The sequence below is a fragment of the Thunnus thynnus genome, chromosome 5 (assembly GCF_963924715.1).
Source record: "Thunnus thynnus chromosome 5, fThuThy2.1, whole genome shotgun sequence".
Classification (NCBI taxonomy): Eukaryota; Metazoa; Chordata; class Actinopteri; order Scombriformes; family Scombridae; genus Thunnus; species Thunnus thynnus.
Window position 1 is genome coordinate 33,488,499 of NC_089521.1, and position 18,781 is coordinate 33,507,279.

General features: G+C 40.6%; 1 protein-coding gene across 1 annotated transcript in view; it reads left to right on the top strand.

The window, feature by feature from the left end:
• pot1 (protection of telomeres 1 homolog) overlaps positions 1-16,008 on the top strand; it is an 87,351-nt gene extending 71,343 nt beyond the window's left edge. Inside the window, exons 11-20 of the mRNA XM_067590859.1 lie at positions 6,150-6,355; positions 7,175-7,272; positions 8,559-8,585; positions 9,084-9,240; positions 9,360-9,568; positions 9,685-9,820; positions 10,777-10,859; positions 11,625-11,719; positions 15,316-15,421; positions 15,632-16,008. Coding sequence (XP_067446960.1) covers positions 6,150-6,355; positions 7,175-7,272; positions 8,559-8,585; positions 9,084-9,240; positions 9,360-9,568; positions 9,685-9,820; positions 10,777-10,859; positions 11,625-11,719; positions 15,316-15,421; positions 15,632-15,771 — 1,257 coding nt within the window. The 3' untranslated portion in view covers positions 15,772-16,008. The remainder of the gene's footprint in view (positions 1-6,149; positions 6,356-7,174; positions 7,273-8,558; positions 8,586-9,083; positions 9,241-9,359; positions 9,569-9,684; positions 9,821-10,776; positions 10,860-11,624; positions 11,720-15,315; positions 15,422-15,631) is intronic.
• Positions 16,009-18,781: the final 2,773 nt, after the last annotated feature.

Genomic DNA, 18,781 nt, shown 5'->3' on the forward strand with positions numbered 1-18,781 from the left:
GCTCCCGATAGTTGTGCCAGCACCTTGCATGGTAGCCTGCTGCCATCAGTGTATGAGTGAATGATCAGCACAAGCATTATAAAGTGCTTTGGATAAAAGTGTTATATAAACGCAGCCATTTACCGTCTACTTTATGGACCAGACTTTGTGCACGAGGGAAATACGTGGACACCGAGGAGTCAGTCATCATCTCTACAGGAACACTCAGGAATCTATTTTATCTCTGTCATCATGTCCACTTATCAAAGGAACAAAGAGAGGTTGTGTTTAAATCCTCCTCCGAGCCACACTTACGTTAATCATCAGAGCACTTACATGCAATTAAGTAACCGACCTACAGTCGGCTTTCTCCAGAAAACAAGAAACCCGGTTCCCATAATCAGGGTGTGTTGTCGGCTTCTGTTACGCATGTGCATAACAACAGACTGCAGACAGAGAGAAGAGATCATTACACGGAGCCATGCGTCCAAGTATTTAAAAATAACTGCATCCAAAATCTGAAACTATAATAATAATAATAATAACTTTATTTATATAGCACCTTTTAAAAATAGAGTTTACAAAGTGCTTTGACGGACAAAGCAAAAGCAAAGACATGAAACAGAAAACAATAACAGATCTGACCTTAAAAAGATGGCGGCCAAAGGCAAAGAAAGACAATAAAGAGATGATAAAAAGTTTAAAAGAAAGATGAAAAGTTAAAAAAAGTTTAAAAGAAAGATGCTCAAAAGACAACATCACATAAAAGCAAGTCTGTAAAGTTTTAAGAAGTGATTTAAAAGAAGTCACTGATTCTGCAGCCTTATCTCCTCAGGAAGGTCGTTCCAAAGTCGAGAGGCCCTGGTGGCAAAAGCACGATCACCTTTACCCCTAAATTCCACCGGCGCACCGCGGCACGTTTCAGATGCGTCCCGGAAGCGGCTCTCCGCTCCGCTGCGCTAAAGATAGGTGCCTCGTCTATTTTTTACAGAAGCCGTGTCAAGCAGCACAGAGCAGATCGAGCTGGACAGGAAGTCAGACACAGAAACAGCATTGAGCATCCGGTCAATTTTTCAAAATAAAACACCCCGTGCAGACTTCTGGTCGTATATCAACAAAGAAGGCAATTAAAACAGACGAATAAAGGAACCATTTAACTACGTAGCCTACTGAACCACAGCAGAAGCACAAAGATCAAGGAAAATGACCAAATCAACGAAAGCTGAGCAAGTTAACAAAATTGGGCTGTCTAGTTGCCCTGCTACTGCAGTAATTACGGTAGCCTTAAGGCACTCTGTAAGCTTTGACTAGGCTGCTGTAATTACTGTAGTAGGAGTGCAACTGACTTTAAACGGCGGATGGCTTCCCCGCTGTGAAGACGCTCCGCTTCTGACACGCTCCCGGTGGAATAGGGCGCTGTGCAGAGGACGGAGCAAAACCGCGTCAGAGCCGGAACGCGGCGCACACGGGCCCGGTGGAATCCCGGGTTTAGGTTTAAGCCTCGACTTTGGAACAGCCAGAAGGGCCCACCTGAGGATCTAAGGCTGCGGGCCGGCTCGTACGGGGGTTCTGTTATGTAGCTTGGAGCTTCAGACCCAGACGTGCTTTAAAAGTGATCAGTAGAATCTTAAAATCAATTCTAAAACAAACAGGAAGCCAACGGAGAGAAGCCAGGATCAGGGTGATGTGGTGTTGTCTGTTAAAACCAAACTGAAACCAAAAAAAGTAGCCTGTAGATGTATGTATGTTCCACTGCTGAACTTTTGACGGTTAAATTCAGACACAACACAAACAGTCAGGAAGCAGCGTCTTCTGTCACTAACAGAGTTAAAATCTGGTTACACACTCCTGGATTACCTGCTTAACCTGGTTTCTCTCTGAGTAACCTGGTTACTTAAGTTCCCTGTGATACAAAGAGCAGCTGCAGGCAAGTCAGAAGATGTTTCAGCTCCAACTAAACCACCTTCAGATAGCTGCTGTACTTCAGGACGTACTGTGACCTTGATCCTCTGAAACTTTTAGCTTGTTATAATCACACCTGGCCTCTCTGGACCGCTGCAGAGGATTATTTAATATGTGAATACAGACAGGAAGCTCGACTGTCCCGCCGTCTGCATCCGCCCTCTGGTGTTCTCCTCCCTCCCCCAGCATTAGTCACCTGCTCAGCTCTCTCTACACCTGTTTCTTAACACAAGCTGTGGTAAATTCTGCTAAACTCTCTTCATGTAGCTCTGAGAAAACACAGCCAGACCCCCAGAGTACTTACGGCTGTTTTCTTGTGTCTCATTTTTCTAAACATCGAGGTCTCCCCGGAGACAAACTGAAACCCGGGAAGAGTGCAGGATTCTGCAAACAGAAGTACTGTCTGTTTGGTCTTTATTGTTTGCTTCCTGCCTCAGTGGGATTTAAATGATCTTAATAATGATTCTTATTCAAATAGCATGTTTTTCTCTACATATTTAGAAAGTGCTGCTGAAAATGAAGAGAACTGAAATGAAAAGAAACTCCCAAAAGGAAAAGAGGAAGGTGCTGCTTCTGGCCATGTGAACACTTTACAAAGCCACCATAGAATTACATTTAGCTCCATGGAAACCATGTTTTTATTTAAAAGAAAGATAGAGGTTATTAAACACATGACTCATATAAGGTTTAATTCTTATATCTAAATGACAAAATAGGCTGTCTTCAACGAAAGGTGACTGTTAATGACTAGGACCAGAAATGAAGCTTTGTCCACCTGTTGTACTGGTTCACCAGATATAAATAGATCCAGTTTAGGCTTAGAAACCTATTTGAGTCATGACCCAAAGACAATACCTTTAGTTTTAAAGGTGCAGTGTGTAGAATTTAGTGGCAGGTGCAGTTCCTTGAATGACCACTTGAGGCTCCAAAAGCGAGTCGATCCCCATAGACCCCCATGTTAAAATGCCCAACTTTACAGCAGAAATAAACATGTTTACAGTCTGGTACAAACAACAGTTTTGGTCTCTGTAGTTAATTTCCTCTTTCATGACAACTGTACGGGGAGTGAATTTTATTATAACTCACCTGTTTAAATTTTATTAAGCCGTAAAGTTATGCATAATGAAGGACATGGCTGCTTTGAGTGACAGGTCCACCAGCCGCTAGGTGGCTTGTTTCAGCCGTTCGGCCCGCCTCTTTGCCCATTTTTGATTGGCTGAGAGTTAGGCAGCATCATGCACTGCCAAGATGGCGACGGCCGGAGCGGCTCGCTTTGAGCTTCAAAACCGCTCTTCAGAAACCAACGAGTGACGTCACGGTGACTACGTCCATATTTTTATACAGTCTATGGTTTTAACTAGTGTTTAATCCCCTGAAAATACAATAATAACCTTAGACTGTAGTATATATATGATCAATACATGTAGAGGAAGTATGGCCTGTTTTACAAACACTAATGAATGATGATACTTTTTTTCTTTCTTGAGCAGTTACTGGCTATCCATTACATATTCATATCTCCAAGCATATATATATTTCACTGCTCACATCAGAGAGTCTGTCTGATAACATAACTACTTCACATAATTGAGTTTTCTAGTCAGTCATCAGGAGGTCTGTAGCAGCAGGAGAGGTAGATGAACCTGAACCTTCATCATTCAGCATGAAATCAGAACGTAGTGTAACAGGAAGATGGTTTTGTACAAACAAATGCTCTCCATGTATCTTGTTCCTGCTGCTGCAGATGTTCACAAGTGTAATTACCAAACCTTTCAAAGTTGTGCAAATTGATTCACTTTGGTTCTAAATACACCTGAAGAGCCCGGCAGCTGATTTATGCTCATTTATTTGCCGCCGTCATTACTGCGGTTAGATGTTAATATGATGTTAAAGTGGTTTAATCACAGTCACAGGAAAAAATCACATGAACACAACTTCTGACCGACCTCCCAGCAGGAATGACCTGCTAGTTTATGATTCAACTCATAAAAACGTATCAATTTAATCAAATTAAACATAATTTAAGCTAATAAAAAAAAAAGTAGTAAAAGTAGAATTTCAGCCAGGAAATGTGTTGATATTATAGCACCAAGCTAACAGAGATCATCTCAGCCCCGTGTAGGTGGATCACTCAGCGGTACCTGGTCGGTCAGAATGAGACTGAAACACGAGGATTTAATGGAGATTTATGAAGAAGCAGAAACTTGTGACTGAGTGTCAGTTTGTTGTCGGAGCAGCTGATGACAGAACAGCTCAGTAAAAAACTGGACTAGTGATTAAATTTCACTGAAAAATGTAAGTTTAGTCGATTCAAACTTGTATTTTAAAGCTTTTACTGGATCTCTTGGACGTATATTCTTGGCAAAACCATCCAAACATACATAAATAAACAAACATACTTATATGTGGGTTTGGAAGTGATGGAGACTGGTCTACTTCCACCTGCAGCCTGGATTCATTTATACTGACATCACTCTTCTTCAGGTTTTATTCATGCAATCACAAGAGGTTGCTTGTCAGAACGTAAACACATGTTGTTTTGAGAGTTTGCACAGAGGAGCAGTGCTGTCATTTCCTCCATGAGGACAGTCTAAAAGCAAACTAAAAGGCAAAGCGTCACCTGTCACTGAAGTTTATTCAGCCATGTTGAGTTTGATGGCGATAAAATAACAGCATTATGTTTGGAGTTTGTCTTTCAGTCAGTCAACATTTGTTCAGTGTTTATGTTTTGTTTTAATAATACAGAAATGCAAATGTTTTTTGTCCTCTATCGATACAAAATATTTCTTCTTCATTTAAATATTCTCAGTTCATGACACAATGGAAGTAAAAACCAAGTGGATTTCATTTTTCCCGTCTGTCTTTGAAGTCTCACGAACGATGGAGCTTCTCCTGTTGGTCAGTTTTCAAAGTAACATCCTGTTATGTGGGGAAATATTTTCTAGATAAAAGGATCATTTCAGAGATGCTTAAAAGGCTTCAGTGTGGCAGTAGTGGCAGTGTCTCCAGTCCTCCCAGTTCATCTCCTCTCAGCTCCTGGTGTGGATCTTTTTAGAGGAGGAGGAGGAGGAGGAGGAGGAGGAGGAGGAGAGGCCTCAGGAGATCAGCTGTTAATCCACCCTGACACTGGCTCAAACTTCACCGAGGAAAAAAAATGATTTAAAAGAAGCCGTGGATTATAGAGGATTCACTTTGAGTCACTCTTCTGCTTCTAATGCAGTGAAAAGTCCAGATATTTGTGTCTATCTGGGTCTAATATTGACTGAACCATGTCATATAAAAACATTGTTAGAGATTTCATTTATTAAATCCCCCCTGACACTCGATCATTGAAGCGTTTGTTGATGATGAGAGCGAGGACAGATTTCTGTCGGCTGCAGGCTCGTCGTGACGGAGCTGAGAAGAAGAAGAAGAAGAAGAAAAAAACAAACAAGTCCTTTTGAGCAGCGTCTGAATGACTTGTCATCACTCTGACTGTAAGTTTGGTGCAACATCGCCATCTGCTGATTGATAAAAACCCTGATGATTCTCCAGATCATTAGGAACACAGACACAGTGACAACAGTGATGGAGCCTGGGGATGAATCTTCAGTGTGTCAGAGAGGAGTTCATCCGACTACATTACATCACTTATTACTGAATAAGATATGAGACGTTCCCTCAAGCTGCTTTAAAGGATAAGGCTGCAGTTTGCTTCATGTTTGGATCCAAACCAACAATGAACTGATCTACTAACAAGCCTGATATTTCTGATTCCTCCGTTGTTGTCCAGAAACTATTAAAAACACGATGATCAATGGAAGTGATGGAGGCCAAAATCCACAGTGTGTCCACACAGTCATTTAAAAGTCTGTGTGAAGCTTATATTCAGCTTCAGCAGTCTGAGTTAGTCATATCAAGTGGATATCTGACACATTTACAGTCTTTTTAGCATCAAATTCCCTCTTTGTGTTTCCTCGGACAGTGTTTCCCTGTTGAGCTGCAGGTGGAAGTATAGTAACAAAAAGAGGAACTTTGGCACTAAAAAGACTGTAACGTTGAAAGATATCTACTTGATTTGACTCATTTGGACGCTGAAGCTTCATATTAGCTTCAGATAAACTTTTAAATACATTTTTTTGCACAGAAGGAGGACTGTGGATTTTGTCTTTTTATTTTTTAATAGCTGCATATAGTGGTGTTTATATTGTGCTGTTTGTTTCCATCAGCCTGGCGACTTCCTGAGGATCTACAACCTGCGAGCGATCCCGGGATCCAGTAAAGTACCCGGCCTCACCAGCAACCAATCAGAGGAGGAGGAGGAGGAGGAGGAGGAGGTGGATCACCTGGCTTTCCACCTGCACGGAGGGACGGCGTACGGCAGAGGGATCCGCGTTCTTCCAGAAAACAGCCCTGATGTGCAGGAGCTGAAGAGGTACGGCAAGAGATGAGGGACAGAAATACCAAATACGAAATGAGGCTAAAAATCCAGTAATAGAAGAAAGAATGGAAGTGATGGAGGACAAAATCCACAGTCTGTGCAAAACATGTGTTTAAAAGTTTATATCTGTTGTTTTAAGAACTTCTCACCCATATCGGCATAAAAGCAGAAGTAGAAAGTTTATTCTTGACTTTGGAAACAACAGTTTACAAAAACAATCTCACCATAAAGATAAGATATTCTGCTGAGGAAGTGTGTGTGTGTGTGTGTGTGTGTGTGTGTGTGTGTGTGTGTGTGTGTGTGTGTGTGTGTGTGTGTGTTACAGTCTCATTGTTCCATCTCTGAGAACGCCGTTGAGATAAAGTGGGCTGCATTTTAAAGATAAAATGCGTCTCTGATGTGTTTTGTAAGAGACTCGTCCACAGTTTGAACTACAGCGTGTGATGTAAACGTCAGCGGTTGTGGACAGAGACATGAGGTGAACAGCTGCGGCCTTAAAGGATGGTTACACATCCTTCATCACTCACACTCTGATGGGGTTTTATATAAATATATATATTTTGGGGGGTTTTTTATGCCTGTATTATAGGGACAGTGGAGAGATGACAGGAATTAAAGGGAGAGTGTGACGTTACAGTTATATAGCGTGTGTATTAACCAGCAGGCTGCGGGGGCGCACACACTCTGATGGTTTAATACACACAGAGGAAGTTAATCCAGGTCCTCTCACAGCAGTATTTGATAAATGTCACTGGAATCATACAGTAATGCTCATAACCAGAAGTCATTTTCTTCTTGTTTATGTATCTGTAGAGTCATCGAGGCTTTTCCAGAGCACGACGAGGTCGACCTCGCTGAGCTGAACGACACCACCATGTTGGAGGTCTGGAGCACGCCGCCGGAGTCTCCCGGTATGAACGAATGGATGAACGTCAGAGCCTGTTGGTCCCGTCAGACCCGTCGTGTATAATGAGTTATAGATTTATAGCTGTTCTTAACATGTAAAATAGTACACGATGGATGGATGGATGGAGGGAGGGATGGATGGATGGATGGATGGATGGATGGATGGAGGGATGGATAGAGGGATGGATGTATGGATGGAGGGAGGGATGGATAGAGGGATGGATGTATGGATGGATGAATGGATGGAGTGATGGATAGAGGGAGGGATGATAGAGGGATGGATGGATGGAGGGAGGGATGAAGCTGCTTCCAGTAGCTGTGTCTTAAATCCCAGTCTTCACTGGGATAAAATAAAAAGTCATGTGACCTGAATGTTTCCATGCAGACGAACAAACAGCTGCAGCTTCCGTCGTGTCTGTTCTGAAACTCTCGAGTATTTGGGATGAAGTTTCATGACACTTTTTTAAAGTAACGTTTTTATTAACATAAAAACAGTTTGGCATTGTCCGAGCTTAAAGGACCAGTTCACAATTTTTCAAGTCTGTCTTAAAGCAGCAGTTGGGATCTGTAATCATTCCTCCTGTTCATACTGATCATCAGAAGATCCCATTATAATACACTCACAATTGAAGCTTTAAACTGGGAATCATGCAAAGATATTCCATCAGAGCCCCAGAATATAGATATAGAGCTGGAAATGATACTGTATGAAGCCACTGATATCTTCTTATTATACAGTAAATAAACCCCAAAGTGGTCTAGTTTCAACACTTGTGAATATCACTGCTTCCTCCCCTCGATTTACAACGTTTTTGAAGGAAATTGTCAGAACAATTGAAATTCAAACAAAACTGAAAATAGTTGTTGTTTAGAAACTGCTGCATATCTGGACGATGTTCACAGCGACTGTGATCAGATGTTTTTCAGCAGAGCAGGTTGTTTATACGTCTGTGTTACTTGTTGTGAGGAGTTTTTCCTCTTTTGGCTTAAAGGTAATATGACACAGTTTTTTGACCGGGGTCATGTCCGGGTCATGTGCAGAGACGACCCTGGGAGCAGCAGGTCACGGCCGGTCTCAGTCAGAGCAGTTCATCTCTCTGTCTGATAAGGACGTGTGGGCAGCAGCTGCCCTGATAAGGCCGACCGTCTCCTATAGAAACCAAGGTCATAGAAGATAAGCTGCGTTCTGTTTCAGACTGTCTCTCAGCGTGTGACCTGAATGTAGACAGCGTGACTTCTGTTGACTTTGTGTCTGGTTCAGTCCTTGATGGTTTCTCTGTCTGTGTTTTAGATGCTGACCCAGTGGAGTGCAGCACAGGTAGGAAACTATCAGCTGCTGTGACCTTTAAACAGTCATAATATATGTGAAATGAAAGAAATCCAGCCTGGAGAAGATCAGTGGTTTGTTTCAGCTTTAATTCTTCTCTGTTTGTCTCAGTTTGTAACTTATTTGAAGTCACCAGCATCTCTGCAGACTCATAAACAGGCTGCTGATAGTAAAGTACATTTATATCATCTTAGTCCGGTGTATGAAACAGCCTCCGAGGTGTTTAGGACGTCATAAATCAGAGACACAAGAGGAATCTTGTCTGCAGGGCGTCTGCAAGTCCTAGAAATGATGTTTTAATGATGCTAAAGACCTTAAATGCTCCAGAGTTCCTTTAGTTTCTTCAGTTTTGTTTGTTGGGACGACAGCCTGTGTTTTATGCTTCATTCTATTTATCATTAAACTCTTTTAAAGTTGCTGAAAGTCTCTTGTGTTTGTGTCTGTCAAACTGTAAATGTGTTTATTGTTTGTGTGTTTTTTTGTCTGCAGACAGAAGCTGCGGACACGACGTGCAGCTGGAGACGCTGTCCGAGCTGAAACGCACCGATCCGGGTCGAGTTCACCACGTCAGAGTCCAGCTGAGATCCTACGAGCCCCAAAGGCTCCACCAGGCTCTGAAACTCTACTGCAGCAAGTGTTCATCTATGTAGGCTCACACACACACACACACACACACACACACACACACTCACTTCAGATCTGAACACACATTCAGAACTTGTAAAATGTAATTAAATCAGATCTATAATTTCTCTGTGATCTCAGGCAGGACGTCCCGGATGATGAGCTGGTAGCAGGTATCTTCTCCGAGGCGTCCGGGGACTCTGGACCCTGCAGTCCCCCGCCGTGGGCTCTGTCCGGGCGGGTCGAGGTCCCCGGAGACTCCCCTGCTTCCCGGACTCAAGCTCTGAGCATTCACCTGTCCACACAGCTCCTGTATGAAGGCAAAACCAAAGAGCTCGTCTTCCTCATGGGTAACAGTCCTGCTGACACTCATTTCTTTGAGGAGAAATGATGTTAAACAGACATCTGTCATCATCAGACAGGATGAAGGTACGTGCCTGGTGACAGACGTTCTGGTGTTTTGCAGGTTCAACTCTGGAGGAAACGTGTCGACTGGCGTCCGGCTACCAGAACATCGTCCCTGTGAGGTCATCAGGAGGTCAACTGGCTCTGCTGGACCTGACTGCACCTTTCCTGTTCAGAGGCAGGAAACGATACTACGGGTCAGAGACGCTGTTAAATCAGTTATAATTACTGCTTTATTAAAACATGTCTGACCATGTGATGCTACTTTCTACATTTCAGAGGGAAATATTGTACTTTCTACTCCACTACATTTATTTGACAGCTTTAGTTACTTTTCAGATGAAGATTTGACACAATGGATAATATAACAAGCTTTTAAAATACAACACATTGTTAAAGATGAAACCAGTGGTTTCCAACCTTTTTGTCTTTTGACGTCTTACAAAAAGCAGTGTGTAGTCGGGGTCACATTTCACATGTCTATGAGTTGTTAACAGCTCCACCAAATAGTGATTTTTCCCTCTAAACTTCTCACATGCTTTCATTTCAATAAATGTTCAAATGATCCAATATTTCAGCAAAGATCAAAGATTAGAGAAAAAGTCCAAAAACTGAAAACAGATTTGTGTATCAGAACTTTGTTTTTTCTTCTTTCCTCTCTCATCACTTCCATTGTAAGTGCATGATGAAAGGATCTAATGGTCAGTATGAACAGGAGGAAAACATGTTTCAATGTTCATTTGGGCTCCTGACTGTTGTTTAAGAACTTCTCACCCATGTCGGCATAAAAGCAGAAGTAGAAAGTTCATTCTTGACTTTGGAAACAACAAAACAAAAACAGTCTCAACACAAAGATATTATATTCTGCTGAGGAAGATTGTGTGATATGATCAAAAGCTCCAGAACTGCAGTCTCATTGTTCCATCTCTGAGAACGCCGGCGAGATAAAGTATGCTGCGTTTTAAAGATAAAGTGCGTCTCTGTCCTCAGTTTAAACTACAGTGTGTGATGTAAACGTCACCGAGGTGAACAGCTGCGGCCTTAAAGGATGATTACACATCCTTCATCACTCACACTCGGATGGTTTCCTCTGTGTGTGTGTGTGTGTGTGTGTGTGTGTGTGTGTGTGTGTGTGTGTGTGTGTGTGTCGCAGGTGTAAGCGGTGCTCCGAGGCTGCAGTGAGGGAGCCGTGTGCAGAAGGAGTCGAACTGATCGATGAGAAGATCGTCGCAGACGGTGAGTTTGATTCGAATCTCCGTCGTGTCGGAGAGGTTGGAGAACACACACAGGAAACAGCTCACACTCACATGTCAGTGTGTTTCAGCTTGTTCAGGCCCAAAAAATCCATTTGTGCAGCTTTAACAGAGGAAACAACTTGACATGATTTTCTTTCACAAATCAATCGACAGAAAATTAAAGGATTACAGGAGGAAGTCTGGTGATTTTCTATGTTTTCCTTATTGTTGTGAGCCGTAGACCTCTGTTACTGTCCAGAAACTATTAAAAACACGTCAGTGAGTCACATCACTGCACTGGGTGACATGTTGCTTCATCATGAAGAGTTTGGTCATGTTAGTTTGTTTAGAAACGGCTCCAAAGACTAATAACAGCATCAAGCTTTCTGGAAAGTTTTTCCATTTCAGAAAGAGAAAAAACTAATGTGACCAAACTCTTCATAATGAAGGAACGCTGTTGTTGTTGTTGTTGTTGTTGTTGTTGTTGTTGTTGTTGTTGTTGTTGTTGTTGTTGTTGTTGTGCTGTTTGTGTGCTCGTCCTGTGACGTCTCGTCTCGTCTTCGGGGTTTAAAACCTCCAAGCTGCTCTCTTTATCTCACAGAGATTTATGTTTGTGTCCTTTTCCTTCCTCCTGATTCAGCAGCTTGTAAAGGTTCCTGAACAGCTCCTGGCTGATTTCAGCTCTGTTCAAGCTGCAGTTTTTTTTTTCCTCCTCTGAAATAAATCACATTATGTTATAATGTTAATGTGCTCTTCATGTCTGCAGCTCTCGGCGTTCAGCTGCTGCGGTTCGTCCTGCTGATGAAGCTCGAGCTGCAGGACGCCACCGACATGTTGGACGTCTTCCTGTGGAGAGACGCCGTGAGTCTGAACGCTGATCGTATCGCGTATAAACTACAGGCTCAGTGTGGATCAGATGAGATTAGATTACAAGGAGAAGTTCTGCTGTGTCTGAATGTTTTTACTAAAACCACGTGTGAGAGGTTCAGAGCACAGCAGGTGAATCAGAGAACAGGAGGAACATGTTGAGGAGATGCTACAGAGTTTATACACAATCAAAAGACATGATTCACCCTCTGACTGCAGCAGGGATGATGGAGGAGTGAAGGTTTGGAATTGTTGGTATTTCTCTGCTCAGTAAACATTTTAAACTAAACAGCTAACCTGAATATAAATATATTAAAGCCCCTGGAAAGGCAAATCCATGATTGGCTATTAATCATGTAATTTGGGATCTAATGTGCATATAGTAAACACATTCTTTAGAAAGTTTCTCTCCCTTCCCTTGTTACTGGGTTACAGTTGGGCGGGGCTAAACTAGGGAATTTATTACGTAATAAATACCTGCCCAATCATATTTAGGAGAAAGATGATTGACGTGGCTATCTGGCCAAGCTGACTTCACAACACTTACTCTCATCTCCCGCATGAGAAAACAATGCAGTGCACTTTTCTTTGCTTTTAGCTGGAATGAGAATTCAAATTAGCCTGATATGGTTTGAAAGTTACTGTGTTAAGCTAACTAGCAGACTTGGGTACACCATCCAAATCTGTATTAATCACAGAGTGGATAAGTAGCTCAAAAGTGTAGCATAGAAATGCTAATGCTAACAGTTTCATGTAAGTGAATGAAAGATGCTAAAACACTTAGCTTCGTAGTCTGGAAGGTATAGTTCAATAAAAACAAATGTGTGGTCTACTCTAGTCTGCTAGTTAGCTGATTAGTCAAGATAACCAGTAGACCACTGGGGTAGATGATAATAAGTTTAAAAGTTTTGAATAGAAAAGCTAATGCTAACCGTTTCATGTAAGTGAATGGAAGATGCTAAAACGATTAGCATCATACTCCAGGAGGTATGGTTAAATAAAAACACAGTTTCAGGTGGTCTAACCTAGTTTGTTAGTTAGTGGATTATTCAAACTTTCAACGAAGTAGGGTCCATTTGATAGATTAGATTTATTCCATATCAGCAAACATTTTAGTGAATGAATAGGAAATAAAACGGTACTTGAGCTAAAAGTAGCTGTCAATCAAACGTGATCTGGACACGCCCACACAGTCCTGAGAAATGCTTTGAGCAGCCAAATGAGCTGTTTTTGTGCTTTCTAATAGTTATGAATGTTTATTTTCATTCAGATTTTTGTGGATGCTCAATGAGACACTCAACTTTGATATCATATATGCATTTGTATGATTTCAAACCACGTTTCAAGGCTTTAAGACCTTGAATATGTGACATTGCTGTTGTCATGTATCTGTTAAACTGATGGTTTAATTAGTTCATCTATACACACACACGATCAATAGTTTTTTATTTTTAATATTTTGATGCACAAATCACTTTTGTTGGCAATCTGCTAATTCCTCCTTTTAGTTAAGTTATTAAAAAAGGTCATGTTTGCTTTTGTAAAATATTTCGGGATGTTATGAATGTGTTTTCACTTGTCTGTTGCTCTAATTATTACAAATAACCTCCTGTGTGACCATCTGAACACACTTATCTTCATAATATTAATAACAAACTATCAGTGTCAGTCTGATTGTTACTCTAAATCCTTCTATAAATCTTTATCCTTCTGACATTTAAAATTAAAGCCACGTGTTTTGGTTCAGTTGTGCACATTCAGCACCGCTGACATCACAGACAGCGCTCCACATTACACTGTTACACCACTGAATGAACGTTTAACTCGGACTCGGCCTTGAACATTTGAGACTCGCTTTGAACTGAAAGACTTAAAAACAGCTCAGTTAGCGCTCAGTTGGAAAAGTAATAACACCAACGAAGAAGAGTGTTGTCACTTCTCTCACAGGCTGCATCACTGCTGGATTTTCAAACTTATTTTGATGTTGAAACCTTAATTAATGATCATGATGGTGTCTCCTCCTCTCCACTGTGAACCCACTGAGAAATGTTCTCATCAATATTATCATTTAGTGGATAATCCAGAGAAGAAGAAGAAACTAATTAGTGCTCTCAGTTAAAATATGTTGCTTAGAACATGTATATATACACAAATATATACGTGTATATATGAGCATGAGAATGTTTACAGTGAAAAACTGTTATATTCTAATCTCAGAGATGACACAGTGTTCTCATCCTCATATCCGAGTCCAAGATCAAACCTAAACCTTATTATCTCCCAGTGATCCATAGTTAGGATGTAGCAGGATGAGAGAACAGCGTGAGGGTGAATTCTGTTAAATGAGGAACATGAATTAGTTATTTTTTCCTCTCGAGCTCCGTAAGATCAAATAATAGAATAGAATATAGACGTCTGTTGCTGCTCTTAAAAACTGGACGCGTTTGATTCCAAACTTCTGATCTTTCAAGTCATTCAGTTCAAACTGGAATCTGGTTGAAATGTTACTTTACAACAGAAGAAAAGCGACTGAGATCAACATGGAAAATTGCCACAACATTTACATAACAAGCAGCTCGTCTGAATGGAGCTTTTTACTGTCTTTGTTGTCTCTCATTAGCGGACTGAATGTGCCAGTTTTAGTTTCAGGAATCCAGAGAAACAGTGGGGAAAAAAGGCTTCTCAAGCATGTCTGTGAAAATACTCAGAGAAGAAGGAAGGAAGCTGTCAAACGCAAAAAATGTGAGAGAATTTAATCTGTTCAATGTGTTCACGAACACTAAAAAGCACTAAAAGCCATGAAGAAGACAGAAAAGGCTTTGATCAGCAGCGGCTCTGGATCGCAACACGTTTGACCAGTTTTACTTCAGTTCATGTTTATCTTTTCTCAGGAATGAAACACTTTTAAATACTGTCATCCTGCCGTTGTCATGACGACATAAAACATCCCTGAGCTCAGTAACAGCAGTGAGGTTCAACCGAGGGCCAGTTTCTTTTTATTGGGAGGCTGACGTTGAACGTGTCACGAACTGGTTCAGAGTCAGAGACAAATAAAGAGAATCACACATGAACAAAGCTTCTAAAAGGACGTTTATTATCAACTTGAGATTAAACATAATAATGTCAGACAGCTGAGTCAGTAATGAATGTAACATGTGGACCAGAGAAGTACAAAATAAAATTACAAAATAAAACCCTGATTCATCTGACTAGTAGAGGAAGAGAAGAGCGAGAGATTAACAAAGTGACTCCTGATAATAATAATAATAATAATAATAATAATAATAATAATAATAATAATAGGAATAATAATACCCAGCTGTTCCAACCCTGCAGAGAGAACAGCTCAGTTGAATTCAGGGAAGGAATCAGAGAAAACTGATTATTAAAAATAATAATTAATCATAATCTTTGTGAAAGGAGATGGAATTGAACGCAGCGTGTTCTGAGCGCCGACATCAAACCTGATAAAAGCATGTGAAACGGGTTTTATAAGAGATTTGAAGGTAAACATGAATGTGTGATGATGTGAACTTCCTGTAAAGACGTCGTTTCTTGTTTTTTTTAACTTGCTTCGTGTCTTTCATCAGGAGTTGTTCTTCGGCGTGTCGGCCGAGGACGTGGCAGCCAATCAGGAGGCTCAGAACAGTGTCCGTCAAACCATGGACTCCCTCCTTCCACCAGGGGGCAGCACAGGTACGTCCATCAAACTCACACACACCTACAGAGCAGCTACAGAATCTACCGAACGTTACTGAAGACAGGCTCAGGTGTGTGTGTGACGTTAGTGTCAGGTGTGTGTGTGTGTGTGTGAGTGTGTGTGACGGTAGAGTCAGGTGTGTGTGTGTGTGTGTGTGTGTGTGTGTGTGTGTGACGTTGATCTCGTGTGTGTGTGTGTGTCCTCAGCTGAGCGTCCGTGGCTGGACTTGTGTCTGACAGCGTACCCAGCGGAGGACAACGGGGGACAGAACCAAACCTGCTACCAGATCTGCAACACCACCGTCACCAAACCCTCGTGCACTCGCTCCGACCCCGACCCCGCCTGAACCCCCTGCAGGTCAAAGGTCACCAGTAAATCACAATCCTGCAGGGAAAAAAAAAACTGTCTCTACCTGTTTTGTATTTAATGTCCTTTGTGTGTTTTTTTTTATTTGTAAAGTAAAATAAATGTACATAAATATGTGAGACTGACATGTGAGTGTATTTTGAAAATTCTGCTTTGTTTCCTGTACAGCTCACAGAGCCTTTAATGACTCTTTCAGAATAAAAGAAGTGACTTTTAATGAGGCTGTTGGTGTTTTTGCAGCAGAGGTTTTATATGGAAACAAACTGGCTGTGATTCATAATGTTCCTGTAATTCAACTCAAAGGTTATTTATACTTTCTGTGGAATTTGCAGCATCTGTGTTGAGATCAAGAGTCTCAGTTATCCAGACTGTTAATCATCTAAACTGTGGACCTGAACTTGTTTTTTAAGTTTGATAGTTGGATGAGTAGAGACAGAGAGGAAATGTGGGCAAGAGAAAGTCTGATACAGCGTGAAAAAATGGTTTGTTTACTGCAAAGAGAACCTCGTGTCCTCTTCCTCACACGGTAATACTTAGGAGAAACAGCTGACAGGGGACTTGTGTTGATGTGTTTTCAAAACACAGTATATTTATTTTCATCTTAATGTCCTTATGTCTTTCAGCAGGAAGTTCGCTGCCCTGGTTATCATCCAGGAAGTAGACGATCTTTTGATAAACTTTGTGTTTTTCTGTCCCGTCAGTCTGGACAGACGAGCTCCGTTTCCTCTTCTGTTATCACCTTATTACCTGTCCGTCCTGCTCTCAGGTGGAGGGATGTTGACACCTGGAGAAACACTGACCTCTGACATGATGACCTCACCAGGTGTTGAAGACCGGCAGCCAGGAGCTCCCAGAGCTCCCAGAGCTCCCAGTATTTGAAAACTAAGACACAAACACTCCAGAAACTGATTCACATCCTTCCAGTTTTAGCTGCTGTCATCAAAAACGAAATCTCACCAAGAGCTCGCCGCTGCTTTAACCCTTTAATATTGTCTTTTAGTTTAGTGCAACAGGAAGGTTTGGGTGTAATACTCAGACTTGACACTAGATGGCAAACAAGACCTGTTTTAACAGAATTCAGTCACTTTCACTGAAACACGATAACGTTTCTTTACTGGAACTCAGATTTTTCCTCAAACTGCAGAAGCAAATTCCTGCTGTTTAATTATAATATTTAATAAATCTATTGTCAACTATACAAATATCACAAGTACACTATTAATTCCTGCAGAATCACTTCAGAGTGTTTTTATGTTTCTCTGTGAAACTAAGTTTGGTTTGTTTTGGTCACACTTTACACACATTCACCATGAAAACTAATAAACAGAAACACAAGTTAAAGCTGAAACATGACGCAGGATAAAAACACTAAAAGTTAAAAAAAAAACGTATTTCCATATTAATAACTTTATTTAAATAACACTTCAAAACAACTGTTACAAACAAGGACAAATAAAAGAAAGCAGGAAAACAAATAAAATAACATATAAAACAGTTAAAAGTAATGATCAATAATGGATAAAATGAACAGATAAAATAAGTCAGAGGTAGTCTTGGTTTGAGTCATGATGACAGACTGAACATATAAAAACTCATTATACAAGCTGCACATGTTCACTTCAATACTAAATACTTTCATCCATCTTTCCTCTTTATTCATTTCATTAAATAAAAACATTTGTTTTTAAAAACTGCAGTAGAGGATGTCACATCATCTGGTCAACTAGTCTGAACTCCAGCGCCCACACTGAAAGGATTTACATCCAGAGGTGCCGTTTCTTTATATTTTGACTGAGTTTTCTCTCTGCTTAGCATTATTAATGTATTAATGGTGGTTTCTAGCACATTCAAACAGCCTTTAAGGCCTTTTTAGACAAAGATACTGAACTCTGCAATATTTAACCTGTAGGGAGTTAAAATGTCCTTTATTAGATAATCAAAGATATAATGAATCATTATGTTTTAGACAGTTTACAAGCTGCTCTGTTGTTGTTTAACAAGAGCTTCATTGATTCTTGATTGTGTCATAAACTTACATAACATCTTCTTACAACTGACATTAAGAAACTTTTTTTAAATTTATTTAAAATTGTTAGACAGGCAGTTTATGAATCATAGACTCATCAGACAGGTTTTAGTCTAATAATCCAGCTGAGTAGGTCACTAGAGTGCAGCTTTTTATCTCAATTCTATTAAAGTTGACTTTTTTCGAGTGTGTCAGGAGCCCAAATGAACATTAAAGCTGTTTTTCTTGCTGTAATCATTCCTCCTGTTCATACTGACCATTAGAAGATCCCTTCATAATGACCTTACAATGGAAGGGATGGAGGACAAAATCCACAGTCCTCCTTCTGTGCAAAAATGTATTTAAAAGTTTATCTGAAGCTAATATGAAGCTTCGGCGTCCAAATGAGTCAAATCAAGTAGATATCTTTCAACGTTACAGTCTTTTTAGTGCCAAAGTCTTTTTGTTACTATACTTCCACCTGCAGCTCAACAGGGAAACACTGTCCGAGGAAACACAAAGAGGGAATTTGATGCTAAAAAGACTGTAAATGTGTCAGATATCCACTTGATATGACTAACTCAGACTGATGAAGCTGAATAGAAGCTTCACACAGACTTTTAAATGACTGTGTGGACACACTGTGGATTTTGGCCTCCATCACTTCCATTGAAAGCACATTTGAAGGATCTTTTAATATCCAGTATGAACAGGAGGAATGATTACAGCGAGGAAAACCTCTTTCACTGTTACTATGGACACCTGACTGCTGGTTTAAGACACACTAGTAAAATTGTGAACCCGTCCTTTAATAAATCTGGTTTGAGCATTTTAACTATTTGAGGATAGATTCAGTTTTATTCCCACAGTTATTAAGTTTGAGTCTCTGTTTTATGAGATGATATTAAATGGAGGATATCAGTATCTCACAGCATTTCATTAATTATACTTTTAGTGTACTTGAATTTAAGATAAGGTTAGGAAA